The 18,349-nt window shown below is 50.4% G+C and overlaps 1 protein-coding gene across 18 annotated transcripts in view; it reads right to left on the minus strand.

Annotated features, from left to right (window-relative positions):
• Nfasc (neurofascin) overlaps positions 1 to 18,349 on the minus strand; it is a 169,748-nt gene that overhangs the window by 21,864 nt on the left and 129,535 nt on the right. For 8 of the 18 annotated variants that reach the window (XM_076941162.1, XM_076941160.1, XM_034512760.2 and 5 more), the window contains 12 exons: positions 18,115 to 18,262; positions 16,562 to 16,686; positions 15,338 to 15,382; positions 13,850 to 13,951; positions 13,417 to 13,614; positions 12,116 to 12,186; positions 10,441 to 10,663; positions 8,623 to 8,738; positions 6,266 to 6,470; positions 5,029 to 5,151; positions 3,906 to 4,079; positions 1,734 to 1,748 (listed from right to left, as the gene is read on the minus strand). In XM_076941162.1, the coding sequence (XP_076797277.1) occupies positions 1,734 to 1,748; positions 3,906 to 4,079; positions 5,029 to 5,151; positions 6,266 to 6,470; positions 8,623 to 8,738; positions 10,441 to 10,663; positions 12,116 to 12,186; positions 13,417 to 13,614; positions 13,850 to 13,951; positions 15,338 to 15,382; positions 16,562 to 16,686; positions 18,115 to 18,262 (1,545 nt within the window). The remainder of the gene's footprint in view (positions 1 to 1,733; positions 1,749 to 3,905; positions 4,080 to 5,028; positions 5,152 to 6,265; positions 6,471 to 8,622; positions 8,739 to 10,440; positions 10,664 to 12,115; positions 12,187 to 13,416; positions 13,615 to 13,849; positions 13,952 to 15,337; positions 15,383 to 16,561; positions 16,687 to 18,114; positions 18,263 to 18,349) is intronic. The other 10 variants (XM_076941161.1, XM_076941171.1, XM_076941169.1 and 7 more) reach the window with 5 other exon arrangements.

An 18,349-nucleotide genomic window follows, 5' to 3' on the forward strand; every position in this document is an offset into this window, starting at 1 on the left:
CTTTGAATAGACCCAAGCTCTACCGTCTCCAGAAGGTGTTGTGAATGCAAAGCTGACAACATCTGATATAACTGGCATGTCCCAGTTACCAAAAAGTACAATCTGCCCGTCCCGGTGTGTCATGTGGAAGTTGGTGCCTGGGAAACACACTTGATTGACAGCAGAGACCCTGGGCCCATTCTGCACGGCATGCTGAGTTTAGATCTTTTAAAATTGGAAGGAGGACATGGAAGAGTTGGAATGACACTTCTCTTCTCTTTGCAACTCATAGGAGGCTCACAGGAGGACTGCAGACTGCACTCTGAATGCGCCAGACTTCTCACTGCCGGATCCTCTACATGGGGGCTGGAATGCCCAATGAGGTGGGAGACGGGAAGATGCTTGACCAACGAATGAGCTTTAAGTGGACTCGCCCCAAGTACCTGTTGTCTCCACTGTGGAAGAGACTCACACATGAGCCGGGAAGACCCTTCCTCTAGCATGGCCAGAACTGTCTGCTCTGTGGTCCCCAGGCCTTGGACAACTTCTGTGTCTCACATCCTGGAGGAGGGCTTGTGGGGGTAGCACTGACTTAGCTGGCTGGCCTGGTTACTGGGTAGGAGGAGGGCTGAGGTAGAGAAGCATAGTGGTTTCTTATTACTGACGGATCTAGCTGGCAAAACACGAAACCATAAGGAAGATATGCAACAGAAGCAGAATCAACATAGGCAGCAGTGGGTGGAAATAAATGGGCATCGGTAGGAAGCAAACCAAGTGAGCTGGGAAATACAGAGCGAGCTCAGATTCCTGCCTGGCTCTTGATTTTCTCACCTAAAACTGTGTCTTAACAAAACTTGTTTCTTTATGCAGGCTCTCATGTACCCTGGCCTCCAGCCTTTGTAACGCCCAAGACATTCTGCCCTCAGCTCCTAACTCATGGGAAAATTCAAGCTCAGAGGACTAGGAAAGGAACCCCCAGGAAGCCCTTGCCTAGTTGCTTGAGGACAGCAGCCCTTGGTAGAGTTTTGATGACCCTCAAACCAACAATATGAGGATTGAAGGGGAAAGTTGTTACCAGGTTGGCTTTTAACACAGACCCATCTGCCCAGCTCCTGACCCCCAAAGGAGGAGGTCTATCTATCTCCATACTGAATACTGAGGAGCTGAGTTCCCAGAGTGGGGTGGTCAAGACCATCAATCCCCGACACACATTAAGGCTCCAGGCCCTGGAGCCCTAGTCTTACTCAGAGATGTGCTTGCTTATTCTCACTGACTGGAACATATGCTAGCTGGTGGAATGGCGCTGGGTCCCCCCATGCAGCATGCAAAGGCCAGCATGCATAGTGTGCTCACCCTTTCAGGGAATTGTGGCATCACCAGGGCTAGGAGCCAGCTGTTCCCTCTATAGCACACACTTTCTAGAGTCATCTCTATGATCAGAGATGTCAGGTCCAGTAAGGCTCAGGTGGCCACAATAGATTTTCTCTCGGCTTCAGAGGGTTCTGCATGTGAGACCCCTTCTGAGCCAGCCTCCTTAGTGGGGACAAGCATTATGTAAAAGGAGAGAGCATGCTCGCATCTTCTAGTCAACACTCTGTATACACCTTCCTTTCAAGTTTGGCTTCTCCACTGAAAGGGTGAGCCTGGAGCATGCTTTCAGCCCGAGTCATTTTCTCTTGCTGGGCTCTGGCCAGCATGGGCTCCATCTGCACTGCCCCATGCCATGCCCATTACCTCTGCTGATGGTACAATACCTGCAGTTGGAGTAGCTTCAGACACAGCACCCAAGATGGCCAGAGAGAGAGGGAGAGAGGATGAGAGGGAAGAGAAAACAGCATAGGTGAGACCACAGAGGAGAGCAGAAAGGGTCTGGTTCAAGCCTAACTCCAGGGGTATGGCCAGGTGCTAGATGCAACCCTGAGGATGATAAGTAGTGTTCAGGGAGTCATGCTCAACCCCACTGGAGTCAGGCGGGTCCCCATTATTCCACTTAGGGCTTAGAAACCTTTCTAACACATTACGTTTCTACCCATGTTCAAGGGCTTGCCATATAAGAGGTGCCTACAGGCACAGTTCAGGCAAAATGTCGTATTTCAGCTTTTTTTCCTCAAGGATTAGTCCTGCCTTAGCTGGGTTGTGACCCTCTAAGATGCCAGGATGTCGATGTAGGTAGTGCCAGAGCAGCCAATTCTAGGCAAAAAGAGCCCCTTCAAGATGCTGGGAAGTAGTGGGTGAGGGATCATCCCCCAACTCATACTTTCAAAGCACGATGATGCTGAAGGCCCTGGAGCTCTGAAAGCACCTGACCTGGTTTTCTGCTGCCTCAGTTTCCCCCATTAATTGTACTTCATGAAAATAAGAACACAAATATGACCGAGAGCTCTAGAACAAATCTCTGAAAATTTCCACAAATCCAAAACCATCTCTGTTCTATTGTCCCTGGGGTTGCAGGAATTCCCCCATCATGGCCACTGGGGCTGGACAAAGGGGCTTTGTCTGCTGTCCTGAGCCAGGAAGAGAGGGTTTCTGGACATCTCTAGAAGTACACAGAGAGTGTAGCATAGCCTGACAGTCTCTGGTAACAGATCCTACCAGCCCTAATCAACTTCCTGGATGTCCAGGGGTTGGAAGAGGACACCAGCATCTGGAGTTTGTTGTGTGATTACTCCTGGTCTAGGAGACCAGAGAGGAACACAGGGGACCAGCGGTCCTTCCCCGACTACTGCTGCAGCTGTACAAGAATACTGAGCTGAGACAGCAGGACCTGGCAGTCCCCTTAGGACACACAGTGGTCTCCTGGGACAGAGGATGAAAATGCTCAGAAGAGCCCATCTGGATCAGGATCAGACCACAGGAACTCGTGGGAGGCAGGCACTAGTCACAGTCATGGGATAGTCCCAGGGATACATGTTCATATCTCCTCTCTTTTTTTTGGGGGGGGGGTATCCTCTTATTTATTCAACCTCCTCAAAGTTCCTGCCCTTGGCAGCACCCTCATTAGGGCAGAAAGACAAGAAGACATTCTTGAGGCTGTCTTTAGACATTGTGGACTTCCTATTATCTTTATGTCCCTTGTTCTGGAGCAGTGTCTGGCTTGGTACATGTGGGTGGGTCCTCAAATAATGGCTGTTGCACAGACTATTGTATCTCTGGAGAGGTAGAGGGTTCTGACCATTTACAAGGTGCTGCTAGTGTTGATGCTTTTGCAGTCCAATTTTTTGGGAGGTCACACTGAAACATGCATGCAATGCATGCAAATGAACTGAGAGTGCCCTCTAGTGTACACTCCAGTCAGGCGCAGCTCTGGTTTGGGATCTTAGGTGGTTGGGACTGGCCTTGACTGAGTTCAGTTGCTCTTTGTAAAGCTGGCTCCGCAAAGAGTTGTTCCCAGCTCCCACATCTCTGCAACCAGATACCTCATCTTATTCATGTTGCAAAGGGAGAGCATATTTCCTGCTCTGCTCTTGATCCAGGCAAGTAGTTTGCCTTATCTCCTTGGCTCTATATGCCCTTGGCAAAAGACAGGATGTTCCCAGAGTCCTTAGAGCGGATTCTCAGTGATATTCTTGCCTCTCTTGGCAGATGAGCAAATTGGTTCTTTGGGGTTCATCAGGATGGTTATTTCTCATGTCCCCTTGATTGCCTCCCATCTCTTATGTCCTTCCTTATCCCCCTACAAGGACGGACAGTTGATAAGTAGCTGAGCAAGTCAAGGCAAAGTGGAAGACCAGTCTGCCTGTACATCTAAGAGTGATGACTTTTCCTGATACAGTACTGATGCCTCTCATCACCCAAGACAGGCTGAGGATTTGTGGCCTCAATTCCTTTCCTCCCTGGAAGGCCAAACCCAGCTTCTGGTGTGTTTCTCTACGTGTCCAGATTAGCCAGGGCCTTTTTTACTCCAAGGACGGCCACTGTGAACCTACCTTCATTTGGAGGTGCTGGGGACTCCTCCGTGGCTGCTTCTCCAGAGCCCACCTGCGTCCTGGCACTGAGGGAGAATCGGTAACGTGACACAGGGTCTGCTCTCTGCACCGAGAACTTGGTCTGATTGGGAGAGAAGTTTTCCACCATCTGCTTTCCCAGTTTGGTTCCATTAACTGGGGAGAGAGGCGAGTGGGAGGTTTAGTCCCTGGTCTGTACGAGTTATAGGGCAGCTTCTGGAATTTCTGGAAGGGGAATGTGGCCCCTGCCTAGCAATATTCAAGACTTGGTTTAAGGGATGGGCACTGGGCACAGACCCCTTCCATTGGGACCTCCCATTAGAAGTACTGAGGAACTCACAGTGTACCTCAGGGTTCACATTTGTCACTAAGCCCAGTGTCTCTAGCTTTTGAAAAGTCATGTGGTCAATTCTAAAAGCTCGTTTTACACTTCCCCAGTCTTCTGTCAAGAATCTTTTGAATTCTTTTCTTCTGTCCAAACAGAACCGAGGAAATTCCCCAGGGCCTTGATTGCTACTGCCTCTTTTATAAAAGACCACCTTCTTCAATACAGGAGGGGAAGGGTCAGGTCCGGAGACCAATTCAGAACAGCACGGAGGATACACTGTTGACTGCTAAAGTGTCAATAAAACATCACTGGCCCTTTGAGCTTCCCAGAGAGGGGCAGCGCTGTCTACACTAGTGGTCTTAACATTTTTGAAGTGCAATGACATCCCTATTCCTACCTGGAGACTCCTGAGCATCCTTAGATGCCTGCACACACACGATTGCCCACCAGATAGAAGGGCCAATGGGAGAGGAACACTCCTGCTTAGACTTGTAGGTGTGGGAGACTACAAGCTCCCAGGGGGGCCTGGGATTGTCCCCCTTATTAGACTACCCTTTGCTGCCCCCTGCAGGTGGTGCTGTGTAAGAAGGGCAGGGACTGGGTCCTGCCTGCTCCCTTAGTTATGGGGAGGTTTTCCTCAGCTCTCTTCCTTAGCTCTCTCATTCCTATGCAATGCACTCTGTACACATAGGCTTCCAATCTCCACTCCTCAAGAAAACAGTGGGAAACAGTTTGTGATTGTTTCTGATTTAGAGAGAGAAGAAAAACAGAACATACAGGGCACGTATCTGAGAGTGTATCCAATCAGGATTCCGTTGGGGTGCTCTGGGTGGTCCCACTCCAGGTTGATGGTCTCCAGGTTGGGCTGTCGGACTCTGAAACGCCTGGGGGCACTGGGTACTTGGGGAAGGAGGAGGGAGCCAGGAGGTGAGGGCAGGGAGGATGAGGAGAACACAGAAAACAAAGTACAGGCATGAAGGCATGACCTTAGGTATCCCTGTGCTGGACTAATGCTGAACCCAGTCCTAGCTCCTTGGGGGCAGAGCCTGCTGCCTGCCTGGTGACCACTTTCACCTGGTATAAAGCCAAGCAGGCTCAGCTACTGCTGTTGAACTGGAGGAAGAAGTCAAGTGAGTCTCCTTTTAGCAGCTACCCTGAAGTTGGCATAAATTAGGTGGCTTCAATCCTGCAATATACCTCTAAACCATAGAGCCACTCCCAGGCAGGGAACCGATCATAACTGTCTTGTTGGCAAGGTTGCAGTTCCGAGTCCTCAGCCAAGGGCTCTCACCACTGGCTGCAGCAGCAGGCCCCAGCTTCTGAGCTGGGAATCCAAGCTCTGTCGGGGAGGAGACTCAGGACAGAGCACCTGGAAAGGGGTGGGGTGGGTGATGGGGAGAGACTAATGATAGGAACCAAACTGAGGAAGGAGGGAGAGACAGGGATAGAGAAGACAAGAGGGACGAGCAAGGGAGAAGCGAGAAGAGGAAGAGAAGAAAAATAGGAAACAGTTAAGGAGGAAGGGAGGAGAAACAGAGAAGGCATCGCTCACGCCAAGTGGATAAAAGAGCTGAGGGGAATCAAGGTTATAATAGAACTTTGTAGATGTCTGGACCCCAGGGTTAGATCAAACCACAAACCCTCAGGAGGGTGGGCTGACACTTGGTAGTACTCTATACACATCGACCAACTTCCCAGGAGTGTTTCTTGATGCTATGGGGGAAGCTTATGCAGGTCTTGGGTGATGGTAAGCAGGATATTGAAATGGCCAGGCACACATGTGGCTTCTTCTCAGAGGACATGCCAGGGTCAGTCTCATAGCCTGTGTCTGGAATGCCATGGGCACACTGCACAGATCTCTTGATAAGCAAGTTCCATGAGGGTGGGTCATTCTGGTGATGGTCATCCGCTTGCCGAGGTCAACCTGGCTGTCCATGCCAATCCATGCTGGAGTTGATCCAAGTGGCACCACCCTTGTCCAAACCCACCTTGATGAGCTGCAGGTCAGACCTACCTCCTTCAGGGGTGGTGAATTCCTTGGTTTCACTTCGAGGCCCATCACCTCTTCCATTGACCACAACCATCTCCAGCTTGTAGTTACTGTAGGGGAACAGGCGAGCCACCACGCCCCGGGGACGGTCACCAGGGAAGCTAGCCTGCTGTCTCTTCTGAGACACCCACAGGTTCTTCAGCAAACTGCTTTCCCTCCAGTAGTAAGCCTTTGAGACAGATGCAGGTTGGTGAGGGGCTAGGCAGCACGGCCAGGTTAGTGGTTAGTGGTGGTAGTGACTGGTCCTCCCTTTGCTTGCTATAGGCTGCTCCCCGTCTCAGATGACCTCATCCTCTCCCATTCAGGATGGCAGGACAGCCTTAGGGTCCCAATCATGAATAGAACAATGTTGAATATGAAACAAGGTTAAAATTTTCACTCATTTTTGGAGCCATGCCACCACATCTTTGGAGACTATGTCCCAGCTGGGTAACATGTTGCACAGAGAGAGTCCATGCCAGAACCATAAATGTGAACCAGGGATCCTGGCGCAGAAGCTTTGTGCCTGGTGCTCAAAGACCATTTTGCTTTCAGTTGGATTAGTACAGTTTAGGGAGACAGAAGGTGGGCGCACAAGGAGCAGGTTGTTCCACACAGTCGGAGATATGAGCAATGGTTGAATTAATTCTTGGAAGCCAAGCGATTTCTTCACATACCGTTGAAGATCTTTCAGATGGCAGACACAGGTCCAAGTCAGTAGGGGTACAGGGCTGCAGGTAGCTGAGCTTGCATGGGAAGGGGTGGCCTTGGAGGTGGCAGAGGTGAAGGGTATAGTGAAGGTCATATTAGCAGTGGTAGGAAGCCACGGGACACGTGTCACAGCAGTGTCACCAGCCAAGCGGTGAGGAAATCCAGACTTATGGAGACCGGTAAGTACTTCAGAAAGAAAAATCTCCAGGCCAGCAGGTTAAAGGTTAAAAGTTAACTGTTGAGGAGGAGCTAGGTCAGGTGCACCCGGCCTTCACTTATTTAGTTCACGGGCAAGTTCATTTTCCAAGAAGGGACTGACTCCCTTCTCTGTGTCCCCAGCTGTCCATCAGCCAACTCTTGATGACCTCAGAATTCACAGACCCACTGGGAACTTATGTTATATCACCCTCCCTGCCAACTGAAATGCAGCTACCTTCCTGAGGGAAAGTCCTGTGTCACCTCTCCCTACAACCTCAGCCCAGCCCTCTGAGGACAGGTGACTTGGCAGAAACTGCTCCCAGGTTGAAAGCACAAGAGGCCAAGGCCTTTGGAATCTGTGTCAGGTAGCAGAGTTGGCTGAGGTAACTGGGAGGCAGTTTACATCCCTTCAGTGGCTTTGCCCGTTAGTGTGGCTTTCTGCAACCAGGTTGCGGAAGCAAACGGCTCAGCAGGAGCCTCTGAGGAAAAGGGTGCAGCTCAGGGGTGCTTTGGTTATAAATATGAAGATACACATGTCTGTTCACATATGGATATCAAACGTGTGTGTTCTGCAGGCCCGGCTGACACCTAGCACCCTCCTAAGGAGTTCTAGCCAAGCTTAATCTTTCAATACACCACGTGTGTTCCTATAGGTGTGAGGTGTGTGATGTTCCTATTAGGAAGAGACCAACCCCCATATGGTTCTTTCACCTAGTGATGGTTGTAACTATCATGGAGTCATTTTACAGAGTTTTCCACATACGGTCGTGCTGGTGCTGTGTAAAAAGTCTACTGGGCCGCCAGTCACAAAACCATAGCAATACAATTGTACTGTTTGGTGATGATCATCACTAGGTTGCCAGGTTGCACGTTTATAATACTATCCTCTGCTTCATAGTTACTCTATGTTACTATTTAGCTTTTGCAGTGCAGGCCTCATTAATGTTAGGCAAGCCCTCTCCCTCTGAGCTAGGCCGAGGACCTACATTATCTTTTTTATCCTATTTGGAAAATGCAGCTTACTGTAAAACAATATCAACATCACACTGGCCACAGCCTCACGCATCTAATGCTTGCTGTGTGTGTTGACTGCAGCAAGCTACCATGCTGAGGAATTGGCTTATACCAACTAGGTTTGTCTCAGTATGCACCGTAATGCTGGCACAATGACAACATTGGCTAATGATGCATTTCTCAGAACATATCCCTGTTGCTAAGTGATACATGAACCTATGAATAATATACATAAGTATATGTATGCATGTATATGTTCCCCACTGGGTAATTTCAAATCCCAGAAATCATCTTGAATCAACTTTAGATCCCACAAGTACTCCTAGGGTCCCTCGAGATCCCCTACACACCGAGGCTGCTACCCCTTTCCCTGGTTAGCAAGAAGGTGGTTAGGTGGGGCTGGGGGCTGGCCTTCTCACTCGATACTCTCTGAGCTGGCCCTGGACCGTGTCAGAGTAGACTCGGTTCCACTGAAGGCTGATGGCTGTGCTGTTCAGGACTCGGATTTTAACTTCCGTGGGTGCAGCCCTGGGATCTGCAATGTGTGGGGACAGAGAGTTGGTTAAACAGGCAAGGTTGGCTCTTGGACTCTGGGGTCCCCTCTGATGTGTTCTGAGCCTGAATCTCTACTGCATACTGGATACTCCAGAGAGCAGTGAAATCTTAGGACAATCCAGGTGACCAGAGCAATGATTTGTGGCAGCACAGGGAACATATAACTTCCTTTTCACTCTCTCTACCTGTTGCCACTGTTCTTTCTGGACCTTGTCAGCTATGTACCTTTTCCTCAGGCTTCTTGAGAAGTTTGGACCATAGGAGGTGCCAACATGAGGTGCCAGGGTAGGAGTAAAGGCGGGTGGAGATTGCTTCCCCTAGCTTCCTCTGCCAGATCCCCTACACATAGCAGCAGCTCCTGGGGCAATGCTCACAAGTGGTGGTGACACATGGGTCCCCTGCCCCTTTGAAGCTCAAAGGGAAATCACAAGTTCTTGCTAGCCCCCAGGCTCAGAGCCCTCAGGTTTTTCCTCGAATACTCTTCAAAAAAAATTCTCAATAATCAATTCTGAGTGTACCAACAGAAACACTATCTGTAGAAAGATGTCCCAATTTTGTTCAGAAAAGGAACTCTCGCTGGGACCCCTGCTCTGCAACCAAAGCAAAGCTGCTGCAGAGATGCACAGAGCCCAAGGTGGAAACAACAGGGTCATCGGGAAGCCTGCAGTCACACTCACCGACCGGCAGCCCCCTAGATTCCTATAGAGAAGTGTCATCTGTGTAGCGTGGGACTGGGTGGGCCCCTCTGCTCATTTCCAGTGGGCCCACTCCATCATTGCTTCTGGGACTCAGTCCTCACAGCTTCCCTCCTCACCATCATGGGACCACAGACCTCACCTGGAGCCCAGTCTTGCCTACTGTGTCCACTCCTAGTAAGATCTGCTCTCATCCCTTCTTTCTGCTCACTCCACCAATCCCTTAATCTCTTCTTGGATCAGACTCAGACTCGGAGGTTGAGTCTGATTGACTCGGCCAAAGCTCTGCTTTGCTCACAAGCTGTCACACTCACTGATGCTGATACACAGCCCAGGCACACATGTTCACATATGGGTCTAGAATGTTGATTTGCCTGGGGCTGACTTCCTAAGAACATCCCATTTCATGTTCAATTCCAAGGGCCGGGAACAGTGTTGGAACACTGGCAGATGTTGGGTCAGAAAAAACTCTAGTTGGTGCTCTGCAGACTTCACTGCCAGTGGCTCCCCTGCCGTGGGAGCCGAGCCTGTGTGCTGATTCCTTGGAGCATCTAAATAGCTTTTTCAAATGGGAGTCCTAAAGTCTTTCTTGGTGCCAGCAAGGCTTGGCAGTAAAGCAACCTGTCTGGAGATCTGGGGACCTGGGGACCTGGGGACCTGGGGACCTGGGGATCTGGCTTCTTTTTTCAGGCATGACATTAGCTGTTGTAGAATCCTTGAAAGGGTTGTCTCTAGACTCTCCATTTCTACAGTTCTAAGTTCCAGCATTGGTGTGTGTACTGGGCTAAGGAGGATGTGTTCAAAAGCGAATTCTCCCCCTGAATGTTCCCAGGTGCTACACAGCCCAGGACATGGTAGGGTGGCCCTATCTCTTGGGAACTGGTTGCCCTCCCATGATACATCCCGAGTTTCTCAGGCCGTGAGAGTGGCCACCTATAGCTTGGCAGTGAGGGTCCTGTTCGGGGAGGGAGGCGGGCCAATACTCACAATCTTCTCCGGAGTACCCAATGACGGTGTCAGGCTCGGGGCCTTTCCCAAAGTCATTTTCAGCCTGGACTCGGATCTCATAGGGTACGTAGACAGGGGTCTGCCCCACCACATATCGAGAGCCCCACACTGTCACATTGTTCCAAGTCTCTCGGGTCTCTCTCCGTCGCCACTTGACAATGTAGCGTAGGTTGGGGCCAAAGGCAGAGGTAGCATTCATAGGCTATGCAGGGATAAACACAGACAGGCAGACAGACAGGGTGGACAGGGTGTTGGTAAAGCCACCCACAGTTTGCCCTTTTCATCTGTGCCAAACACACTACCCAAGCTTGCCAGCTCCTTCCTGTCTCTGCTGACTCCCCGAGGAGCCTAAAATCATAGGTACTCTGTGGGATCCAGATTTCCTCTGACAAAAGCTTCACCAGAGACTTAATCACTTTGACCACAAGCATCGCCCACACTGCAGGTGCATCAGGAGCAAATGCTTTCTTTACTTTGGGCAAACCTCCTCCTAAGACCGAAGGAGTGGAGAGCCAAAGACTGATAACCATGATTTCTGGAGTCAGAGAGAGGATTGCGCTCTAACCAAACTAGTCTTTTACAGATGAGACCGAAAGTCCAGAACTGACTTCAGCTCTACCAAATCCATATATTCTTCTCCATATGTCAGAGCTGGTCAAAGACAACAGAAACCCATTGGTCTTAAGGATCTGGTTGAGGAACCAAGCTCCTAATGCTTGTCACACAGAGCCATGAAAGAGCTGTTCAGAATTCAGGTTCAGCCCAAAGCTGCTGGTCAAGGATGTTGGAGGCTCAGGTTTCAGAGTGACCCTGAGGAGCGAGCACCACATCTCTGTGGTTGTTATTCACCTCGGCGACTCAGTGCCACTTGAGTGAATGTATTTTCTAATTTTAGTCCTGGGAGTGGCTTAGGAAAAGTCAGTTTGAAAACATATATCCCAGTTTTAGTTTGGAAGGGGTATTAGGGGATGAGGCTGAAGAGGGGAGATGACATTTTGGGTTACCTAACCCATGCTGTAGGAAGGACCTGGACTTCGTAATGGTGCCAGTACCTCCAACAACCCACTGCACAGAGCCAGTGCCGACATCCTGCATGTGTCTTCTCCTAAAGCTGGGCCCCGCCTTCAAAACCAAACTGTTCTAATTTGTTGGTTTTCTCAATGAATTTTGCCTGACTGTAAGCCTGTGACATTTGGTGACCTCTGCTCCCATGTCTGCTCTGACACTTATTCTGTTTTATTTCTGAATGCTCAACCCTGAGACTAGCTTGGTTCTCAGAGGACAGTGGGTCCAATCAGTTCGACCAGTGTTTCTCAACCTGTGGGTCACAACCCCTTGGGGGTGGGGAGGTGTTGAACAACTTTCACAGGGGTCGCATATCAGACATCCTGTATGTCAGATATTCACACGACGACTCATAACAGTAGCAAAAATTATACAATTATGAAGTAGCAATGAAAACACTTTTATGGTTGGGAGGGCCATCACGGTGAGGAACTGTATTAAAGGGTCACAGCATTAGGAAGGTTGAGAGTCACTGAGTTAGACACACTGAAGCATACTATGGCACCAGGGGAGTAAGGAATGGGGGCTCCTGGGTGCCTGCTATTAAGTGAGCAGCCATCTGGGGGCTGGGGTGGGGAGGTACGCTCACCGTCCATGTGATCTCCATATTGTTCTTTCTTGTCCCTTCGCCCTTCACATCACTGGGATTAGATTCAGGGGCTGGAATCCAAACAGATGAAGCTGAAACCCAACCTGAGCCTGACCAGGACCCCTGGTGAGCCTCCTACCTAAGCGGCCCCTTCTGTACTCTGGTTCTTCACAGCTCCTAACTCTTTTTCTTCCATGTGTGCTATGTCTCCTTGGTTAAGACTTGCACCCCCAAAGTAGAGCTAATTTCTTTTCAGTGTAATCCTTTGGCGAGTTAGTGCTTATCACAAGCTTTCCACCTTGCAGGTGGCCACTGCGGTAACTCCGTTTCCTCTGTAGATCACTGCTGAGTATGTTTTGTGAGATGCTGGCTTATCCTAGTATTTAATGTTTTAGGGAAAAGCATTTCTACCTCTGTGAGCTGGCGTGGTCGCATAAATTCAGCCATTATCTTGGTGTGTTACGAAGACAAAGCTGACATAACACCAGATTATATATACTCTTAAGGATGTCTCTGCCACAGCTCTATGCTTTCAAGCAGATGATTAAGAATCATTAACAATAATAAAGATGACAGTTAAGATTTACTGTGTCTATTGTGTGGTGGGCACCACAGTAAGTGCCTGGCATGGATTTTCTATTCCATCCTTTCATGTGCATCTGTGTGTGCACATATGTGGTGGGCAGGGGTCAATACTGGGTATCTTCCTCAATCACTCTCCACATTATTGTTTGAGACAGGGTCTCTCACTGTACCTGGAACCAGTGATTCAGCGACAGTGGCTGACCAGCAAGCCCCAGACATGCCTCCTTCCCTCCACTTCTCCACTGTCGGGATGACAGATGAGTGTCACCAGGCCCACCTTGACATGGATCCTGGGAATTGAATTCAGGTCCTTATGCTTCACAGCTGGACTATCTTCCTGGCCCCCAAGACACATTTTCTTCTATATTATAGCCATTTATTTGTGTGTTTGTTCAGTGTATGCATGTGCGGCTTCACATATGCCATAGTGCATGCGTGACAGTCAGAGGACAACTTTTGAGATTCAGTCATCTTCCATCCATTGGGTACCAGGGATCAGACTTGGCAGCTGGTGCCTGTTCCCACTAACCTATCTCCCCAGCTTTTAAAGTGGGAATCCTCACCATAGCCCTGAGATGTATGTGTCATTATCATTCTGTTTCATAGGTGAAGTGGCTAAGCCTTGGAATGGCAAGTCAGTCTCAGCCTAAGTCCCCATGGCTGGGAGCTGGGATGTGTCAGTGTGAACTCAGGGCACCTGGAGCTCAAGTACTCACGTGCCCCGCTGGTTCGGTACCGCTCGGATGGAAGGCTGGGGTGGCTGCTCCCAACCTCGTTGACAGCGATGACTCGGAATTGGTAGTTGACATATGGGGACAGATGGAGGACGGCTGAGTTGACACTGCCTGGGAACTTGGAGTGGTCATGCCAGACCCCTGGTTGGAACTGGTCCTCTTCAAACTGAACGACGTAGTCTGAATGGAAAAGGAGGACAGAGATGCTCTGGGAGTCACAGGGTTCTACTTTAAGAGTACATCCTTCATGGCTTCTGTTTGTCTATCATTTCCCCGGGATAGACAGGGACACACAAAGACACCTTCCCAAGACACGGGGCAAGCAAAGCCTCCATGCAGAGGCAGAGGTGTGAGTGGATACTAGGGGACCTTTGTCCAAGATTCTCTGTTTTGGAGCACAAGGTCCTAGGCTGACCTGTGATAGGGCTGTTGTTATCATCCCCAGGGATCCAGGTCAGCCTCACACTCCTCTCGGCCAGGTCAGTGAGCTCCAGGTCCCTGGGTCGGTCTGGCCGCCCTGGCAGCAGAGGAAAAAGATGTTACTCTGATATCCTGAAGGAGAGCCAGTCCCTCTCCTTGGGGGAGCACTAGTCCTGGACAAGTCCTCGAGGGACTCAGGTCTCTATTGCCAGTAGATCAAACTCCAACCTACCCTAGAGAGCCAGTGCAGGGACCACCCGCTTCCCTCTGGGAGACAAGGGAGAACCAAGAAGATCAAAGAATATGGAACAAGGCAATAAGGAGAATCAGGTAGATGGGGGAAATGAGGTCATCCTGTTTCTTTGGAAAGCACACATTGGGGGAAAGCTGCTGCTTCCACAAGGGAGGCTGGCGGGGAGGAATGGAGACTTTATTTTGGTCTCACCCCTCATGCTGACTGCTTGTCTTTCTGGATGCCAGGACTCTCAGGAGCATCCAAGGGGAGCTCTGCAGTGCTGAGTGGGGCAGAAGATGAGGGAAGTGGGGAGGGACCAAGACAGGCCAGGCCAGGCCCGGTAGGAGACTCAGTCTGGACCATGTGAGTGTCCATAGAGCAGAGGGGCCACAGGCTTCCACACAGGATAAAGGAAGCAGCTTTGGACAGTGTTGTTCTAGCGAGTATCAACATCCTCCTGGTTTTGGAAGAAGTCTTGCAGCCATAGAATGGATGTCTCCCACATTTTACCTCCCTGAACCAGCTATGTCCATATTTTGGCTGGTTACTAGGACCTGAAAACCACGGGTGGTTTTCAACCCGTGGGTCACAACTCCTCTATGGGGGTCGAATAAGCCTTTCACAGTGGCCGCCTAAGACCACCGAAAAACACAGATATTTACATTATGGTTCGTAATAGTTGTAAAATTACAGTTATGAAGCAGTACACACTTACGTAGTCTGTACAGAATGAACAAAAATAATTTTATGGTGTGTGTGTGGGGAGAATCACCACAACATGAGAACTGTATTAGAGGGTTGCAGTGTCAGGAAGGATGAGATTTACTAACCTCGACAGTGAGTCACTTAAGTTCACAGTAGTGCGTGTGTGCGTGAGGAGTGTGTGCATGTGTGGGGGCGGGGTACATAATGCATAGCAGTAGGTGTGTGGCAGTCTACACATTGATGAACCTGTAGGGGATGTCTGAGGAAGCTCTCCTGACTGGCTATTAGGCACATGAGGTGTAGCTGGGGTCAGCAGCAGGCACCTTAAGGGGGGGCTAAGTATGGTGGAAAGAGAAAAATGGAGGTCCAGACTTATGAGTCCAACTTGCAGAAGGAGTCTTGACATGGGCCAGGAAGACAGGTGACTGTGGGTGCCTGAGGGTCAGAGGTCACATGCAGGGCATGTGAAAGTGTGGTCCACCAGCACATCCCTCCTCACGATTCCACCCTTGGGCAACAGAGCCCCCGATTAGTACCAATTACCTTTGGGCAGGGCAGCCAAACGGTTAGTTGGAGTGGCCTGATCAGCTGCAACGGTAAGATGGGTTATCCAGGTTAGCGGGTTATCCAGGTTAGCAGGTTATCAGGGTTAAAGGGTCCTAGACTGACACAGATGGGTGACTGAGGCTTTTGCAGCCATCCCTGGGCAGCCCACCTGCCAGCTGACCCCTTGTGTCTCTCCATGGCCTGGAGTGGAGTTTCTCGTTTCTTCCTGTCCTAGTACTGTTTACATATCTGGGCCCATCGAGGCCAGCAAGTGCAGCCTCCACTGCAGGAGTGCAGAGAGGGAGCAGGACAGAGACGGCAGCAGAGGACCTGCTCCACTGGAAGGGGTAGCCACCTTCCCGTCTGTTCAGAATGGCTTGCCCTTTGCAGGCCAGCATGGACAGGAAGGGGTGGCATCAACTAAGTCAGTGTGTGGCACTGTGAAATGCCAATAACACTTGGAAGCAGCATGGGAGGGGAAGGAAGCTGGAGGAGATGCTGGAAGTAACCACACCCCCCCACACACACAACATTCCAACCATACATCTCCACAGACACACACACCACACAAACACAAACATACATACATACATACATACATACATACACATGCCCCCACATATAATACACAACACGTCCCCTCCACGCTACACCTAGACACATACTCTACATCATACCCCATATACACATATACACTCATACACATGCCATTAGCCCCACACACGTGTACACACACACACACACACACACACACACGAATCACCTCCCCTCCACACACCTACACACATACCCCATTCCATACTATACCACTTCACACCATATCACTGCACACACACACACACACACACACACACACACACACACACACACCACCATCCTCCTCCTCCTCCTCCTCTTGGTCTAGCATTGCTTCAAGATGGCTTTAGTCAACTTGGTGGTGTGGAGGTAGCTGGAAGAGGCAGAAGAGGCAGAGGTCACTACACTTTCTGTTGTCCCACACCTTTCAGCTGGGCTAGGGAGGTCAAGGACCTCACTCAGGAGACGGAGCTCCACACTGTCCTCCTCAGCTTGTTTGAGAGTGGCAGCTCCTAATCCAGAGACCCGAAGAGGTCACTGCACCTAACCGCTGCCGACTCTGCACTGCCCAGCGCTCGTGGCCGCTCTGGCTGCTGGGAAGCAGGGAGAAGGGTTGTTAGTGCTAACGTGGGCGACAGCTGTTACCTAGAACAGTGAGGTAGGCCTTTGCCAGGTCCTGGTCCAGCTCGGTGCTGGCCATGCACGTGTAACTGCCTTGGTCCCGCTCTGCCACTCCGAAGATGGTCAGGGAGTCGTCTTCCTTCTTCATCCTGCAAGATGCCAGGCTGAGGTTGGCAGGAGGGAGGGTGGCTCACATACCGGGCATAGCTGATACTTTTGTCTCACAAGGGGAGAGTGAGGAGGAGTTAAAGGAGGCAACTGGGCCAGGTGAGAGAGAGCATGGCTCCTGTTGGGGTGTGAGGGACCATCTCAACACTGACTGGATACAGAAGTCCTCAGCATCCACACTGGACCCGGCTCTGAGCCTTTCTTGTGCTGTACACACTTCCCGAATTAGGGTACAATTATGCTGACAACCCAAGATAGGCTGGTGTCACTCTCCTTCCCTTTCATGTGTTTTGTCCTGTGGACCAGTTTCGACTTCTCTAAGCGCAGGAAACAACCTGTTTCCAGCAAAGGGAAGGGGCATCCCAGAGCAATACAGGACAGTTCTAGAGCTTTCAATACCAATGAGCATTGGATGCCAGTGCACACAGGTGGGGTGAAGCCCACATGAAGCTGGGTGAGACTGGGAATGGCTACTGTCTTTCTGCCTAGCTCAGAGACAGCAAAAAAGCCCTGGAAAGGGAAGATGGGATCAGCAGCAGTTCTCAATCCTGACTGTACATTACAAAATACCCAGGGGACCTTTAAATACCATCAGCACCTGAGCCCTTAAACCAACAAATCAGAACTGGGGTGTGGGAGGTGCAGCTGGGGGCACTGTCGAAGCATCCAGAAGATCTAGAGCGGAGAAGCATCAGGCAACTCAGTAGATGAGATGGATGAGGCCAGACCTGCCCTCTACTGCTGAGCGGGGGCACTACAAGCAGAGCAGAAGGGATTGGAGTGTGGAATGCAGAATAAAGAGGTAAGGAAGAGAATAAGAAGAGAGGATGGAAAGGGGAGGAAGAACAGTGAGAGAAAGGGCTGGAGAGATGGCTCAGAGATTGGGAGCACTGACTGCTCTTCCAGAGGTCCCGAGTTCAATTCCCAGCAACCACATAGTGGTTCACACTCATCTGTAATGAGATCTAGCGCCCTCGTCTGGCATTCAGGCATATATGCAGACAGAACACTGTACATGTGAAAGAGAGAGAGAGGAAGAAGAAGAAGGAGAAGGAGGAGGAGGAGGAAGAGGAAGAGGAGGAGGAGGAAGTAGAAGAGGAGGAGGAGGAAGAGGAGGAGGAGGAGGAGGAAGAGGAGGAAGAAGAGGAAGAGGAGGAAGAAGAGGAGGAAGAAGAGGAGGAAGAAGAGGAGAAAGAGGGTCGAGGAAGACAAAAGGTGGGAGAGAAGAGGTGAAAGAGAGAGCAACAGGTCTCTTACAAGAGGGGGGAAAGGGTTCCTGGAATTGCCCCTGAGGAATGGGCCACCAAGGCCATCACTCTTAGTAGCTCCCTAGTGACATGTGTGACACTGAAAGCAAGGGCAAACTTCCCCTTAAATGTGTATAATGAACGGAGATGGAGAGCAGAAACCTGTTTCCAATGTAGAGTGGCTCGTCATCCTTCAGCCAGGAGACTGTGAGCTTCAAGGAGGGGTCATGCTTCACGCGACACTCCAGCTGCACCGTGGTGCCCCTCTTGGCCACCTGGTCCTCAGGCATCCTGTAGATCCTGGTGGGGTCTGTGAAGACAATTGGAAAGCTGACCACTGACTCCTTCTCTGCCCACCAGCCCCTATGTAGCCATGTAGCATGACATGCCTGAGCTT

The sequence above is a fragment of the Arvicanthis niloticus genome, chromosome 10 (assembly GCF_011762505.2).
Source record: "Arvicanthis niloticus isolate mArvNil1 chromosome 10, mArvNil1.pat.X, whole genome shotgun sequence".
NCBI classification, from domain to species: Eukaryota; Metazoa; Chordata; class Mammalia; order Rodentia; family Muridae; genus Arvicanthis; species Arvicanthis niloticus.